The sequence below is a fragment of the Mus caroli genome, chromosome 13 (genome assembly GCF_900094665.2).
Source record: "Mus caroli chromosome 13, CAROLI_EIJ_v1.1, whole genome shotgun sequence".
NCBI lineage: Eukaryota > Metazoa > Chordata > Mammalia > Rodentia > Muridae > Mus > Mus caroli.
Window position 1 is genome coordinate 41,854,133 of NC_034582.1, and position 17,432 is coordinate 41,871,564.

At 46.5% G+C, this 17,432-nt stretch overlaps 1 protein-coding gene across 1 annotated transcript in view; it reads left to right on the forward strand.

Moving 5' to 3' along the window:
* Cap2 (cyclase associated actin cytoskeleton regulatory protein 2) overlaps window positions 1-17,432 on the forward strand; it is a 139,910-nt gene that overhangs the window by 110,085 nt on the left and 12,393 nt on the right. The window contains exons 8-9 of the mRNA XM_029468430.1: window positions 15,614-15,914; window positions 16,092-16,105. Of these exons, the coding sequence (XP_029324290.1) occupies window positions 15,614-15,914; window positions 16,092-16,105 (315 nt within the window). The remainder of the gene's footprint in view (window positions 1-15,613; window positions 15,915-16,091; window positions 16,106-17,432) is intronic.

Here is a 17,432-nt window from a genome sequence, read left to right on the forward strand (position 1 = left end):
CAGGTATCCGTGTCACCTGCTAAAATCCACATACAAACTTGCAGAGCTGATGTGTGACAGACAGGTCTACACACCCCCTAGATAGGAAGCCAATGCCAGACCAAAGGGATGACTGACAGCCAAAGTCCAATTCAGTGAACCAATGAGATTTTATTGGGATTGCTAACAGGTACATGGGTGAGGAGTTATAGGGGCTGGGGTGACTCAAAAGCAGCCCCGTCACCCAGAGCCCCCAACACAGATGACAGCTCAAAGAGGCTGCTGCCCCAGAGCTCTCTGCACAACTGCAGACAGCTCACCAAGTCCAAGACTCTCCATCTCAGTAACTAGGCTGGAGAGAGTCTCCTACCCAGAAGTAGGAGTCCCTACTATATCCCTTCTATATCAAGTCCCTTGATATAGAAGCTCCTTCTATATCAAGGGACGATGTTGGGCAGTGGGAGCTGGAAAATAAAGGGGGTGGGAGAGAACCCCCATCCTGCCAGAGCTCCAAGGCTCTGGGTGGGCGGATGTGGGGGACTGCTACGCACTCCATGCAGCCTGGGTGGGCATCTGGCTGTGGGAAGCCACTGAACTCCAGTCTGCAAGGGGTTAGGGGTAGCAGTCCAGGGTCCCTGGGCCTCACGAAGGCTAGGGATGACAGGTTCCAGCACTTGGGCATCACAGGATGTAGCTGGACACTGCAGAAGAGCTGAGAATGGGTAGAGGCCCCAGGAGCAGCTCTCTCAACCCCAGAGCCGAAGGGAGAAAGATGGCAGGGGGAGAGGGGAACCTGGGTGGTTTCCACACACAGGCCAGAGCCCTTGGTCCAGTCTAGTGGCTAGAAACACTGGGAGACCTTCTTGACTTGGCTCTTCAGAGGAAGACCTATTCCATCATTCAAGCATGGTGGGTCTGGATAAGCAGAGACGGTCCATGGCTTTAGAGCCTTATTGTAGAAAGGCAGAGAGAGACAGAGACAGAGAGAAGGTAGAGAAGGAGAAGCAGGCTATGGCCACATGGAGAGAAGGGGAAAGGAGGAGAGCAAAAGGTGAAAGTAGGAGAACAAGAACTTAAGAAAGAGAGGAGGGGCCAAGCAGCCCCTTTTATAGTGGGCTGGGCTACCTAGCTGTTGCAGGGTAGCTGTGGGGAGGAGCATAGCTGGCTATTGCCAGGTTAATTGTGGGGGTGGAGTCTAGCCAGAATACCAGGAGTTTAGGACATTGTCTACATGACTGATAGTCACAGGATTATGGAGCTGGGGCCTCTGTGGTGTCAGGTGCCTGTGTCTGGGAACGTGGCTCACTGTTCTGTCCCTTGTAGAGTTTTCTACTGGATCTCCGGAGTGAGCTTCGCTCAACCAGAACACAGGCTGCCTTTCACGGTCCCACAGGATGAGCCTTCTAGGATCTTGCAAGTCCCCACAGTCTCAGACTCGAGGTCTCTTGCTTGTGCCCAGAGTCTCCCTAATCTCCCTTCCCCTCTGGAGGGAATGCTTAAATTCAGTGGAAACTCCTCTCCAGCAAGATCATGCAAGCAACACAGAATGCTGGTCCAGGGTGAGAGCCCTTTGAGGGACAAGTCCAGAGAGCAAGGCTTATGTAAACAAGGAAGACAGAGAGGTGCCTGGCATCCAATAGGCAGTGTGATTTTGTGCCAACAGCAACCCAAACCCTTGCTAAACAGAAACCTCAGAATCCCTGGTCCCACCTGTACCCTCCTGAAACACAACCTCCAGTTAACAAGACTCCCCAGATGGTTTCTCTGTGTGCTACAGATTCTAAGGACAAGCCCTTGTATGTTTCCACTGACCAAAAGAAGTTATTATAGGGAGATAATTTTTTGTTGGTGTAGTAGTTTGGTTGTTTGTTTCTGAGACAGGGTTTCCTATATTCTAGGCTGTCCTTGAAGCCCCTGTAAAATCAAGGATGACCCTGAGTTTCTAATCCTCTTGCCTCCACCTCTTGAGTGCTGGGATTACAGGCATGCACTGTTCCACCCCGTTCATGCAAGACTGCAATTGAACCATTCACTTTGTAACTGCTGGGCAAGCACTCTACCAACTGAGCAACCTCCCCACCCCCAAGATCATTATGGTACACAAATGAATGCAGTAATGTAGGCCATACTGGAAAATAATTAGACTCATGGATGGTCAGGAAAGGCCATGAGACTGACACTTGGAAGGATGTGAATAAGAGGTGGTGCATGCCTTTAACCCCCAGCACTCAGGAGGCAGAGGCAGGTGAATCTCTGTGAGTTTGAAGTCAGCGTGGTCTACAGAATAAGTTTCAGAACAGCCAGGGATACACAGAGAAACACAGAGAAACTCTCCCTCAGAGAGAGAGAGAGACGGAGGGGGGGGAAGGGGGGAGGAGGGGAAGAAGAAGAAAAGAAAAGAAAAGAAAAGAAAAGAAAAGAAAAGAAAAGAAAAGAAAAGAAAAGAAAAGAAAAGAAAAGAAAAGAGGAAAGGAAGGAAGGAAAGAAGAAAGAAAAGGGTAATTCCAAGCAAAGAGTTCAGTATGTATACATCCCGTATGCCTACACAGCTTTTCCAGGCAAACTGTAAAGGCTAGTAGTTTTGCAGAGCTGGTGAAGGCAACATTGTAGTTATGCTCAGAAGGTTGGGTCATAGGTAGCCACAAGGCTTGTTACTTTCACTATAGGTTGCTAAGCAGAAAGTTACAGGCTGTAGAAAGTACTTTGAATCGTATTTGATACATGAGAGAGGGAAGAGTCAAGGGGACCCAGTATACCTTAGGAGGCTAGTGATCAAGGTGTGACCTAAAGAAGAAACAGAGCAGAGCAGGGATGAATGGGAGCGCAAAGGTGATGATGGTTTGGGGAGGGAAGGTAGAGGAGAACTCAAGTCTAATCACAAAATTTCCGATCTAGATTTTTAGGGAAAGCAATAGAAACAGGGTATCATGCTAGGAGCAGCCTAGGAAGAAGCAGGAAAGGAGGAAAATGCCTGCTGCTCGACTGTGTTTGAGGAGCCCGTGAGGCATCTCAGAAAGAAGGGAAAGCCTGGCACCCATGTATAAATCATCTAAAGAGAGGAAGGGATAGACAAAGCATGACAGGGATAAAAACCTGGGGACCGACATTCCTTAAAGGATCTATCAAGGAGACAATGAAAAGATAGAGTGGGGAGGGGTGTCTTATAGCTGTAAGAAGGATGGCCTGGCCACCAAAGTAAATGGTGGCCTGGGAAAGACCTTGAAAAGGCCGTCAGGGTCCAGAATATTGGTTAATTTCCAATGAGATTAGGAGGTTCTGGCTAGTATGGTCCATAGACTGTGGCTTCCATTTGTTAACTCGATTAAAAACAGAAAGGCTAGGGCATTGGTGAGGCACACCTCTGTTGTGTCCATCGGATCTTTCCCAGGGAAGATTAAGTGAGGGGGCTAACCCTGCCTGGATGTAGACAAATCTATCCAGTGGGCTGGAGTCTCAGAACTGAATAAAAAGGGGGAGAGGAGAACCTGAACCGAACATAGGCATCTCCCTCGCTCTACTTCCTGATCCACCTGCATGTAAGCTAGCTCTCACCAGCACAATTTCAAACCAATCCCTCAGCCATACTTTCTGGCCACAATGGACTGTGATCCCTTTAAACTGAGTGACAAAAGAAAGCTTTTCTCCCCTAAGTTCCGTTAGCCAGGCACTTTATCTCTGGGGATGCTAAGGTAAGTAACGGCATCCAGAACTGCTAGTGTAACACATCATTTGTTACTAGTGACTTTCGGGGAGGGGCTTCACAAAGTGAGGGGGGAAGAATAGACACAACCTTGAAGAACTAAGGAGTCGGGTCTTCACATAATGAGCTCCTCTTGATTATCTGCAAACCAATTGTCTAAATCGACAGATGATTGCTCAGAGATTCAGGGTCTGCCTGAAGGTTTTAAGATCAATGTTTGTCAGTATAGATTTATTTTAACCCATGATATATCTTCAGTAGACTGCACATACATCCAGAACAGTCGGATAGCCTCATGTATGATTAACAAAACTATGGCACTTTGAGATGTGTGTTTATAACTGTTTCTATTGTCTCATAAATACCTTTGGGCTTTGGTGTTTGTTGATAAGAAAGTATAAATATTTTAGAGTATTTGTCTCTCTCCATAAATCAAAATAGTAGTAGCTTTTAAAACTGTCTGATTTAATAGTTGAGATTATTCTGTTTACTTGAAAATTTTTACAACCAAGAACTCAAAGTCTCTGAAGTTTGAGGAGTCAGGAGTTAATTCTCATTCCTAACTTATTTAAACCATATCCTGGGGACTACTTTAGTAACATATTCAGTTAGAATCCCATGTTTGAGGTGGACAGAGTAACACATGCCTGTAATCTGGACGCTCAGGAGGCTAAACCCAGAGGGTTGTTACAAGCATGCGACCATCCTAAGCAACATCGCCAGACCCTGTCTCAAAAGTAAATTCATGTTTATCTATGTGCATTGCTGTTTTGCCTGCTCATGTGTTTGTGTGACAGTGTCAGACCTCCTGAAACTGGAGCTACAGACAGCCGTAAGCTGCTGTGTAGGTGCTGGGTCCTCTGGAAGAGCAGCCAGTGCTCCTGATTGCTGAGCTATCTCTCCATCCCCAGATGATTTCACTATTTTTACTTTGTTTCCTTAATTTATAACATTGACAGACACAGTGTAATTGAGGATTCTTGTCATTTATTCTTTCACACAGGACAAGACTATCAGTCGGTTGTGATTTAAGGGTGTGGCTGGGCAAAAGTGTTCTCCATGGGAGATATGAACATGCTTGTGGGCTCCTTTTCTGTTGCCATAACAAACACTCCACATTGGGTCCTTTATAAATAAAACATATTCTTTAGTTCAGAGTTTTGGAGACTGGAAGTCTGAGATTAGAAAGCCCTATCTATTTGGACTTGGGGGAAAAAAAACAAACAAACTTCTCCATGAGGGTGGAGAGATGGCTAGCGGTTGAGAGCACTGGCTGCTCTTCCAGAGGTCCTGAGTTCAATTCCTAGCAATCACATGGTGGCTTACAACCATCTGTAATGAGATCTGACACCCTCTTCTGGTGTGTCTGAAGACAGCTATAGTGTGTTCATATACCTAAAATAAATAATTCTACTCCATGGGCCACCATGCCCTGTCCCATCCTCTCTGCAGAAGCATCTGAAAATCCCAGGTCCTGGGCCCCATGACTGGCAGACAGCAGTAAGATGAATAAGAAAATACCCCCTGAGTTCTGGAATTGACCAAACCAAACCCAGATTCGCCAGCAAATATCTGTGGTGCGATGCAAATTATCATGCCAGTGTTCTGGGGAGTCTCTGTCCAGGGGAACAGAAACTGTCTTCCCAAAAGAGCTCCAGAAGGGGCTGCGGGATGGTTGTTGTTAAAGGGCATGCTCTATGAGCATAAGGACTTGCACCCATGTGAAAAGCCAGGTGTGGCACTTATAATGACAACTCTGAGGAGAGGGGAACAAACAGACCCCTGGGGCTTGCTGGCCAGCCTAGTGTAATTGGAAGCCCCAAGCCCCAGTGAGAGACCCTGTCTCAAAACACTAAGGTAAATGACCCCTAAGGAATATCAGCTGAAGCTGACCGCTGGCCTCCTCAAGCACATACACCCATGTACATGCACAAACTCATGCTTGTACACCCACATGAACATGTAACACACACACACACACACATGCTCTATTCCAAAAAAAACCTATGAAAAGATTGGCGTTGAACCCTGAGGGATCTGGAAGAGTCTTCCGGTTCACAGAAGTGAAGCGTTCTAAACTAAGACATGGAGAGGCGGGGTGGAGAGGTAGAGGCCCGTCTGGGGGCACAAAAGTGTCTTCTCTGCCCTGAGGCTATGAAGAGAATCACAGAAGAGGCACCCAAGGGTCCCCAGTGATTGCCCCAGGGCTTTAGACATAGATGATGCCCCTGCCCACTTCCACCTGACCAGCCACAGTCATTAACTATAGGTTGTGTCCAGTGTCAATGGGCCCTGTGAATGTATGTCCTTATTTCTATGCCAAGACAGTGATGAGAGTGGACAACGCATTTTTACACTGCTCAATGACAGTCCCCTGTCCTGCCCTGGCCACCTGCTGCCTCTCATCTTTAGATGACACGAACTGATATTGAGTCTGATATCATGTTAAGGAAAAAAAAAGGGGTTTCTTAAGAAAAGAGGGAAGATATGGGTTACCCTGTACACGTGATACAACACTTCATGAAATAATGCACAGAGCAGATCCCTGGCCCCTGTCTACCATACCTGTCATTCAAACTAATCGAATTGCAACCCCTAGGGATCGGCTCAGTGGTTGGAATTGAAGTTCATGTTGCCCTGTGTTAGCCCAGGTTACCCTATATTAGCTCAGGTTACCCTGTGTTAGCCCAGGTTACCCTGTATCAGCACACATTACTCTGCATTATCACACCTCAACTCTTTTGGGTTTTGTTGTTGTTGTTGTTGTTGTTGTTGTTTTGAGACAGGGTTTCTCTGTGTAGTCCTGGCTGTCCTGGAACTCACTCTGTAAACCAGGCTGGCATCAAACTCAGAAATTGGCCTACCTCTGCCTCCCGAGTGCTGGGATTAAAGGCATGTGCCACCATGCCCAGCTACCACACCTCAACTCTTAAGCTCAAAAGATGACGCTGTTGGGTATTTTCATTTAAAATGTAAAAATACCTATACAATATTAGTGATCTCTCTAGCAGCCCTTAGCTTGCCTTTGTCTTCATGACTGCTGTTTCCAAAGTGCTGGTCTTTCAAGGCAGCACAGTCATCTCTTTAGGATCCTAAATTCCAACTGAAAAACAAAAAACCTTGAGTTCCGTGACAAAGTAAGCCTCAACCAGCCCAGTGAAGTCACTGTCCAGCTGAGTCAAAGCATGAGTCGCTCTTGGCATTTATTTATACAGCCATTGGCTCTCCAGCGTGCTCTCTTTGATGGGTAGACTTGGCTATCTTTAACTCTGGGAAGCTTTCCCACGGAAATTTTATTTTCCCTTCTTTTATGAGAAACTGTATTTTCGTGTTGCTGATGCCGGCAGTGAAGAAGAAAAGACAACTTGGAGAGTCCAGATTTGGTATAGGTTTCAACTGCAGAGCAAGGTCAGCCTCGTATCAACAGCCTCTTACCAAGATGGTTTCTCTCAAATGCCTAGCCCACACCCGTGAACTAGACCGTGCCCCACTTATTGTCTCTGCTGGGATGGCCTGGTCCACCTTTATCAAAAAATCCTACCTTGGGCATATCGAATAAAAATCAATTTTGGAAGGACTCATCTAGACACTCGAATTAAGACGTGAAGCACAGATCTAATTTTACTGGCACTGACCGACCATGTGTCTCTCTCTGGGGGTTTTTCCAGTGTGAGGCATTTACTCTGTCTCTGAAGTGACTTGGTTTTGTTTATTCTCATCAGTTGCAACTCCCTGATTTGTCTACATCACCAAAGGGGCACCATACAAGATCCACCAGCCGACAACCATCCTGAGACAGAGAAGAGCAAACTCAGAAGCTAGGGTGAAGCGCTGAGATCTGGGCACGGGGCTGTGGTCATCTTTATGGTTCGGTTTTGTTTCTGAGGCATGGTCTCATGCAGCCTAAGCTGGATTCAAACTCCTTTTGTAGCCAAGAGATGGCCTTGAACTTCCGATCTTCCAGCCTCCAACTCCCAAATGCCAGAGTTCCCGGCATGTGCAGTGCTGGGGATCAAACCAGGGCTTCGTTTTGTTAAGTAGGCATTCTTCAGATCTAGCCACATCCTCACCCCAAGATTTGGGTTCTCACTGACCCTCCCTTTCACAGCTTGGGATGAGACTGTTCGGAGCCGTGACTTTGAAAAGAACTAATCCAAACGAGGCCCCATGTCATGCCATAGCTGTGCACCCACCTTTTTATAGCAACTGCATATAAGTATTATAGGACTTTGTGGGAATCGGAAACCTCCATCGTGTTCAATAGCCCTTAATAAAGAGAAAACAGCCTTTAAATTGGCTTTCCAAACGTTATTAATAAGCATGTCCTTAAAATATTATGTAGCACTTCTCTGTGGTATTATTAACAATTCTGTTTTCTTGGAACGGGTCCTGGGAGCTTTCTTTTCCTTGGCAGAAGTCTCAAAATCCTAACAAGTGGTAGAAAGAATTCAGCCTGGAGCCATGAGTCCAAGCCGGCTTGCACTTGTGTTGCTAGGATGTGCATCCTTCCGTTGCTATGCAGAGATGTGTCTGTTTTATTTCATTATTTTCTTGTCTGTGTGTGTGGTGTGTGGTGTGCATGCATCTGAGTGTATGGGGGTGTGCACATGCCTGCAAATATGTGGAGGCCTAAACAGAACATCCAGTGCCCCCCCCCCCAACAACTCTTTTTCCTCATTGCCTTGAGACAGGGGTCTCTATTCCACTTGGCTCTCTTTCACTGGACCAGGCTCACCATCTTAGCTAGGCTGTCTCTGCTCCCCCAGTGCTGGGGTTACAGGCACACATAGCAATAACCCATCTTTTTTTTTTTTTTTTTTTTTTTTTTTTTTTTTTTTTTTTTTTTNAACTCACTCTGTAGACCAGGCTGGCCTCGAACTCAGAAATCCGCCTGCCTCTGCCTCCCGAGTGCTGGGATTAAAGGCGTGCGCCACCAACGCCCGGCGTAATAACCCATCTTTTATGTGGGTGCTGGAAATCCAAACGCAGGTCCTCATGTCTCGCAGAAAAAGCACGCTTACCCACTGAGCCAAATCTCTACAATCATCTTTCTTTGTTATAATTGTAATGGAACTGTGACATTAGTGTCGATGTAAAATCTGCCAGTTCATAAGGATGTTCTTTATGTTTGGAAACACGTTGATCTGACTGCCATTGATCAAGACGCAGAAATTGTGGGTGTTTGTGTGTGTGTGTGTGTGTGTAGCCAATCACAGTGGCACACACCTGAGATCCTAGCAGTTGAGAGACAGAGGCAGAAGGATCACTGATAGCCAGTTCTACAGCGAGTCTCATGGCCGGCCAGCCACACAACAAGAACATGTCTCAGGAGGGGTGAACTTCCGGGAGTGGTGGTGTACCAGATGTACCACAGAGCCACAAGCAGGGGAATCTGACATTTAAGGTGTACAGTGAATTTCAGGTCAGCCTAGACTACATCAGTCCCTGTTTCAAACAAACAAACAAACCCTAAATCATTAATTTGAGGTTGAAAGACTGTTTAAGGGCTGGGGTAGTAGAGTGCTGGCCCAGTATGCTCGAAGCCTATGCTCAATCCCTGGCAGTGATCCCAGCACTTGGGAGCTAGAACAGGAGGATTGAAATCAGTCATCCTTGGCTACATAGTGAGTTCGAGGCCAGCTGATCTTCATGGACTTATGGGAGGAGAGAGACGGGGGTGGGGTGCGGGAGAGAGAGAGAAGAGAGAGGAGAGACTTTTGCTCTTTCTTTAGTCAGTGTCTCCTATTATGGAAATGGCGTTTATTGCTCTTATGTTTCATGCATTATATCATACCAGGCCATTCGGGGGTTCTTTGTCTTCTGAAAAGGTAATGGACAGTGCTTTATATAAAATGTTAGCTGTAAAACACCATGAGTTCCTGTGGTGTCCAAACTGTGTATGAGCAGGCACGCGTGAGCTCTCACTGCTACTGCTACCTGGAGATTGTTAATGGTGGGCTTTATTAGTGATTAACAGGCCAAGACGGTTCAACAAAGGACAACCAGAGAGATTCTGCCCAGAAACAAGGGAACCAACTGTGTGTGTCCCTGAAGAACGGAGGGGAGGAACAAGACCCATAAATACTGCTGAGTGTCAGCTGCTCCATTCCTGTGGCCTTATCTACCATCTCCACAAATACTTTAAGGACAGGTGGCTCAAAATATTACCGTCGCTAAGCTAGTTTTATAGAAGAGAAGTCTCGGCAAAGGCCCTGGTGTAAGCAACATAATCCACCTGTTCCAAGAAAGGATCACATGACAATTTTGTGTTCTTGGTCCCTGCTCTTTAAATGATGGTAAAAATACCAACCAAGATACTGGTTGCCTGATCTAGTCTCAAAGCTGGAGGTTAATGCTGTCTGTATCTTTGCTTAAACCCCTCGATCACTTCTTTTCAGGACTAGGAAACTTGCAAAGCCCCCAATGGTGTGCTCTAAGTCACGGCAACCCTACGTCTGGCTCCATGCCCCCACACTGGCTAGTCCTCCTGGCTTTTCTTTCTACAAACACAAAAATCTAGATAATTGAAATCATTTTTATGGCATATTTAGAAGTAAGTTTACACTATATCTGAATGACTTAGCTACTTAAGAAGTAGCGTTAGGAGGAAGAAACATGCAATTAATTGTATAGAATGGCCACCACTGAGCAATAGTAAGACTCCAGTTAACATCTTCAGTAATTTCCCTCTCTAGTAAAACTCTAAATTCTAAGAGGCTAACCTGGTGTCTCATACCTGTAATCACAGCACCCAGGAGGCTGAGGCAGGGGAAAATCACCGGGAGTATTGAGGCCAGCCTGAACTACATAGTAAATTCAAGACCCTGTCTCAGAAACACCAAAAACTAAAGTCTGACTTCTGAAGAAATGAGTCCTAACTGCTCTGGGAAGTAGCCATCAATGAAAACAAACCACTGGGTACAGCTGGAGCTGTGGTGTGCGTAATGTAGGCTGTGGTGTATGTGACGTAGTGCACATAACTGAAGATTACCCCAAACTTGCAAATGCCCATGTGCCACTGAAAATGTCTCTTGGTTTTCTGCCTACAGTTCACGACTTTAAAAATGGGAGAGACAGCTGTTCCCGGGACAGTGACATTAATTTAGAGAGATTTGTAGAACATTAACTTTCTTTTAAATGTCTTTGTGCCAGGAAAAAGAGGAAAAAAAGTCCATAATCAAACATCTGCTCTCAGAATTAATCTTAATAGGCCTTAAAAGCCTCATTTGGGATTTTTGTGCCGTGTTCTTGCAACACAAGTGAACTTTTGCACCGGGAACAGAGCCATTGGAAATCACAAGTGTTCTGCTTTTCTTTTTGTTTAAGTGGCGAGCCATTGTTACACGACTTTTATAGACGCTCTTCTTTAACTGTGCCCAGCTTGAAGACTCTAAGACACTTCAGAGACTCATCTCCCCAGCCTCAGAAAGGCTTAACTGTTTATCTGGCTGGACGGGTCACTGCTGCTTTGGTAAGGTGAAGTCTGCCTCCCACAGAGCTCCTGCACTGAGATGGCCACCTTCAGCTCTCAGAGTCCCCGGGATAGGTGACCTCATCCCAGTCACATGACCTCACCTCCCTGGGTTCTGAGTGCTGAGATGTCTGATTCTATGCCCCACAGCTATAAAATGAAAGATATTGTTCAAGTCACACATATTATAAAAGAATTTATTAAGAAAACTTTCTTTGTGCTGGGGCAGTGATTCCGCTGGTAAATCTGAGCTTCAGTATGCAGGGCCCATGGTTTGGTTTTATTTTGTTTTGTTTTGTTATTTTGTTTTTTAAAAGCCATGAGAAGGTAGGGTTGGCAAACCTGCTCAGTGAGTGAAGGCACCTGCCACCTACCCAGATGACCTGAGTTTGACCTCTATGGCCCACTCTATGGAAGGACAGAACTGACTCCTGAAAGTTGTTCTTTGGCCTAACGGAGGTTCCTGAAGAATAGAGCCTGCATCTGTCCACTCACAGGCACACGAGAGAGGGGTGTAGAAGAAGTGAGGGAGGAAGAAAGAACATTTGAAAAAGACCCCAAGTTTGCAAGTAGACCCTACCTCTCATCAGCCTGGTGCTTCACACAGATCTAATCCCAAAGCCTCCACTCACAGAATGAGGGAAGTCCTTGTGCCAGTCTGGCAGTTTCCCAAGACCTAGGCAGCACCCAGCAGGGAAGGGAACCCTCTTCAATGCCAACCCCCCCCCCCAACTTCCCAAGGCAGGACTTACCTCTTTAGAGATCTCTCCAGACAAACTCTCCCTTTGGCAAGCTCTGCCATGTGTCTGCACAGGCCCAACTCAAATCCTGAAGAAGGCAAAATCCACTTTGCTCTAGCTCCCTGTCCTCTGAACTCTACTGCCCCGCAATGCCTACAGCCTCAGGTCCTAATGCTGTCAATGGGCACCCAAGGCTCTGGGCCCTGGTGACAGTTCCCATTCAATCTGGATACCCCAACACATCAGCTACCTCTCCTGATACCTCTACCTTTCAAAGGTAGCTTGCTGAGGATTACTGACTTCCAGTCTCTAGTCCCTAGGACACTGAGACACACACCCCCTCCCAGGACACTTGAGCACTCATTCCATCAGGAACCAGGATCTGGGCACAAGTGAGTTGTTCCTGTGGTCGGTGAGTACAGAAGTAACTGAGCAAGAGGCCAGATTCTACAATGGAGAACCAAGGCATGGCAGAGCCATTGTGAAGGTCGAGTTGATGCTGAGGGCTCCAGTACCAAAGCCAAGAGGCCCAATCTCCCCACCACACGAAGACTATTCCAGATGTTCATACAACAACAACCAGGTATGGGTGTGAGGGGCCAGTGTGGAGCAGCGGAGACTAAAACTAAACCAAGCCAGACATAATGATACACACTAATGATCCTTGCACAGGGAGGACTGAGATAGGAGCAGGTGCATGGGGCCAGCCTGAGCTACATTAGCGAGACTGTGTCTCAAAAAGGGAAAAAAAAAAAAAAGTCAAAGATGTTATATTTCTCCCAGTGCTTCGATCACATGTATTCTAAGTGGAGATCCAGGGAAACTGCTATTTAACAAGGCAACCCATCTAGTCTTTCATTTGACCCGTCATCTGACTTAATATATTTGTATTAATTCATTGAGAATTTCATACATGCTTACAAAGTATTTTGATCATATTTATTACCCCCTACCCCCAAGTCCTTTTCCTAACTCCCTCTAGATTCACCATTTTCCTTTCCACTCCACCCCCGACTTCCTGTGTACCAGTGACTTTAAATAAACAGAACCCAGATCGGGTAAGTAAGATGGCTCAGATCAACGCCACGCCTGGTCACCAGGGTTCCATTCCCAGGGAAGAAGGAAAGAGGTGACTCTGACCCCTGCACAGGCCTCATGAGATGCACAGGCCCTGCATAAACGAACAATCACAACTTCTTTTGCTAATGTATCTGAGCCTGGATTGCCTGACCTGCAATCCCAGATCCCGGGAGGTGGAGGCAGATAGGTCAGGAGTTCAAGGTCATCCTCGGCTAGATTGTCCTTTCCAGGCCGCCGTGGGCTACATGAGACGCTGTCTCTGAAAAAATAAAAATCTGAATATAGATAATGGATTTCTGCAAAGGCGGCTTTAAAATCAGCAGATGCAGGCTAGAACTGTGCCCCTGGCATTGGCTGCTGTCTTCTTGCTAAATGCAAGCTTTTCTGGGGTCTCTTTCTTTTCTCTCAGAGGGATTTCCGTACAGCCCAAGTGGCATCGTCCTATTTAAGGTTCATCTCAGCCCACAGGACAGGACGACTATTCCCACACTTATGCCCACACTGCAAGGGCCAAGTGGGGGTGGGCAAAATACACACACACACACACACACACACACACACACACATACAGGAGTATGCAGCCCACCCTGCTTGCATTCTCCAGTTAGTATTTCTGCCACACAGCCTGGACTTGGGAAATTTTAACAGAACAGTAGGTATTCCATGTGTTCCAATATATCCAGAGCTGAATCCTGCCTGAGCAGTCCATCAGTACTAAAGCAATGAAAACATTTGGCACCAGAGAATCCTTCCTCAAACCCCACCCCCACCCCCACCCCCACCCCCACCCCCACCCCAGGGCCTTCCTCCCTCTTTCACTGGGTTTCCGGTGGGATCCATCTTGCTGGCTGCTGCCCACTAGGTGCCAAGCCACAGAGGTCTGTAACAGGTACAGAAAAAAAAAAAAAGGCAGGAAAGCTTAGCTCCTCCCCTGCGTGCGGGGGCAGCCCAAAGAGATTCGATTCAGGGAAGGTCTAATCAGTTTGGTTTCAAGTCCACTGTTCGGCAAAAGCCCCGGAATGCTAATTGGAAAGTAACCTTGGAAACCGGAGCCTGGTACCCAGCGAATGTTGTACAAATGTGGCTGGACCTCCGAAGGGCACGTCCAGGGCAGCATTTCACAGGCTCCAGGCGCCTTGGTGTGGGAGACTTTATTTTCCACATTTATCTCTGTAAACCCTCTCTGTCGGCTGTCACCTACTGAATATGTCAAAGTCCCCAGAAGATGGGATTTGTCCATTGCTGCGACATCTCCCAGCGTGTCCCTAAAATATGCGGAAGCCAGGGACAGCTCCCTTTCTCACAAAACAGAGTGCCTGCAAAGCAGAAGTGTCTGGGATGATGGGGGAGGGGACTGCCCCTCTGTGGCTGTGTGGATAATGGCGTGGTTATGAGGAAGCGTAGTATTCCATGGCTCTCGGTGTGTCTATCACTGAGGCCTGGGATACGGCCTGACATGCAAAGCTTATGCTGTGTGTCCTCTATGAGTCTGAGCAGGTCCCCCAAATTTCACCTCAGTAACATGACAGAAATCATTTAGGATCCCGGGGAGAAAAAATTGATTAGTCTCAAGAACTATGAAACCATTTTCTGCTTGACCCCAGAATCCTGCAGGAGTCAGGATGCTCCTCCTTAGGAAAAACAAAAACAAAGAACAAAAGTGTGGTAAACTGTAGCTCCAGGAGAGGAGACTTCCGCCTCTCAGAGGCCCAGAGATACACATTCTGAATGAGAGAAGAGTCTTTTCTATTCACAGCGATTCTGTGCTGAATAGAGATTATGTAAGTGCTTGAAAATAGCTGTTTTAAAAGACAACTGCAGATTAAAACTTCCTGACTTTGACATCTCATCATACCGAGTTGTTTATGAAAATAAGATTATGCTGTGCTCATTAGCATTTGGCACTTATATAACGTTTCAATCCTTGTATTTGGTACGGAAAACACACAAACTACTCTATCTCCCCCAGTTTCTTAGTTTCCTGTTACATCGTATTTTGAGACAGGGTCTTACTGTGCAGTCCAAACTTACCTCGTTCAGGATTGTCTGAAACTAGTCATTCCCCTGCCTCAGACTCTCAGTAGCGAAATGCCTGGAATGTCCCACTCCCCTTAGGCCTGCTGCTTTAAAATTTAATTGGCTTCTAATTCCTTTTCATAGGTATATAGCTATATGTCAGTGCTTATAAATATTAATATGAATAAGAGAGGTCTCAATGCTTAAGAGAGACTCCCTGCTCTCCCAGAGGACCTGAGTTCGATTCCTATCACCCATGTCAAGCAGTTCACAATTGACTATAACTCCAGATTCAAGGAAACTTACATTAGCTGACAGAAGCTGAAAGAGCAGTCAGTGCTCTTACCCACTGAGCCATCTCTCCAGCCTCGGGTTTCATTCTTACCCCAGAGCCTTGGACATAAACATGGGCCTGTGGATATGTGTATGCTGATGACTTTGCAGTGAGATTTCTAAACATGCAGGGCCCACCCAACAGACTGTGTGTTCCCAAGAACATCCAGGACTTTCCAAAAGGCTCTCGATGCATGGCTATGCCTCCAGGACCCTGTCGGAGAGTCTTGAACCCCTCACAATCCCAGCCAGAGCTCCGGTCTCAGCAAAGCTCCCATCTTCTGTCTCCCACAGGGTCCTGTGGCATCCACAGCATCAGCGTTTTCCATCCTCTCCTCTGGGCCTGGTCTTCCGCCACCACCTCCACCACCACCTCCTCCTGGGCCACCTCCACCTTTTGAAAATGAGGATAAAAAGGAGGAGCCCTCCCCTTCTCGCTCAGCTTTATTTGCCCAGCTCAATCAAGGAGAAGCCATCACTAAAGGTAAGAAAACAAATCCTGGAAACAGACCGACTCCCTCTCCTTTCGACTCTAGGCATATGGAGCCTCAGGGAAATGCACACCATTCCACCACCATCCTTAGGATACAGGGAGAAGGAGCTGCCTCTTGAGGTGAGAGCCTGGGTGCTCTCCAGCTCCAGGAACATAGGTTTCATTGGGCTGCAACACAGACCAGTAAGAACTCAGATGCTCAGCTGACCGATGATTGGTGCCTCCTTGGCCCCAGAGCTTCCCCACCAATCTCCAAAAGTCGTCAAGGTCAAATGACATAAAAATGGCAAATAGTACCTCTATCCTACCTCTTGGAAGGTCTATCATTGAACTACCTTTATTTTCATAAGGCAAGTAGTTGGTTATTTGAATACAAATGTTGAATACAAATACCAAGTTTTCCATGGGCCTAGAGGGACATTTATATCCAATAAATAATGCTCTTTAAACACAGACACACACAGAGCATTTCTTTCAGTCTAAACTTACACAGGATTCAGTCTCTCTATATGGACCTGGAACAGTAGTTCTTACATACCTCACCAAAAGTTCTTCTGTATCAGGATCAAAAGTATACTCCTGCTAGACGATATAGTCATTAGGCCGAAAGGTCTATTGTGGGTATTTTTGTTTTGCACATTTAGTAAGATTGAGGGTATAGAGGTTGCTGTACATGGCACTGGAAGCTAAGAACTCAAATCTTCACATTTATTCCTGGTTCAGACCTGTGCTGCCCATCCCTCTGAAACTCACTTGCAAAGTAAAGGGATGGACTTCTAACTCTAAAGCTGATTTCAAACTCTGAAAAAAAAATACTTTCTGGGGGTGGCATAGCCTTCTAAACCATACCTAATAAATGATTTAGCTGTGAGTCAACCAGGCAGTCTTTAGGGGCTTAGATGGCTTGAGGAATTGTAGGGGTTTTTTGATTGCTTTTTGCACAGTAGGGGTGTCATCTCTTTAAAAACGGGGTTCTTTGCCGTGTTCGTTATTTTTCTTATGACTGTGACAAAATTCCTCATAAAAGCAACTCAAGGAATGATCTGTCTTGGCTCACAGTTTGAGAGGACACTGTCCATCCATCGATAGGGAAAGTCATGGTGGTGGCCGGCAACACAGAACTGCTTGCTCCCATCATAGTGGGTCAAGAAGCAGCAGGCATGAACACTGGTACCCAGTTCATGCTCTCCCTTTACTTCAGGCTGAGTCCTCAGCCCATTGCATGGGTCTTCCCTAGTTGGGGAGAGGCTTCTCTGCTCAGTGACAAATCTATGCAAATTCTCTCACAGACACGCCCAGAGTGATGTCTCCTAGGTAGTTGCAAACCCTGCTGAGTTGACCCTTCATCTTCTCGCTTCTTGGTAAAACAGGAAGCAGACAGGAAGTGGACAGGAAGTGTTGGCCAGGCTACAATATTTCAGGACCTGCAACCAGTGACCTAACTTCTTCCAGCGAGGATTCACCTTAAACTTTTGGTTGAATCTATAGGTTCTCCAACCCCGCAGAGGAGTGTCTTGATCTAGAGACCAAGTTTTCCATGGGCCTAGAGGGACATTTATATCCAATAAATAATGCTCTTTAAACACAGACACACACAGAGCATTTCTTTCAGTCTAAACT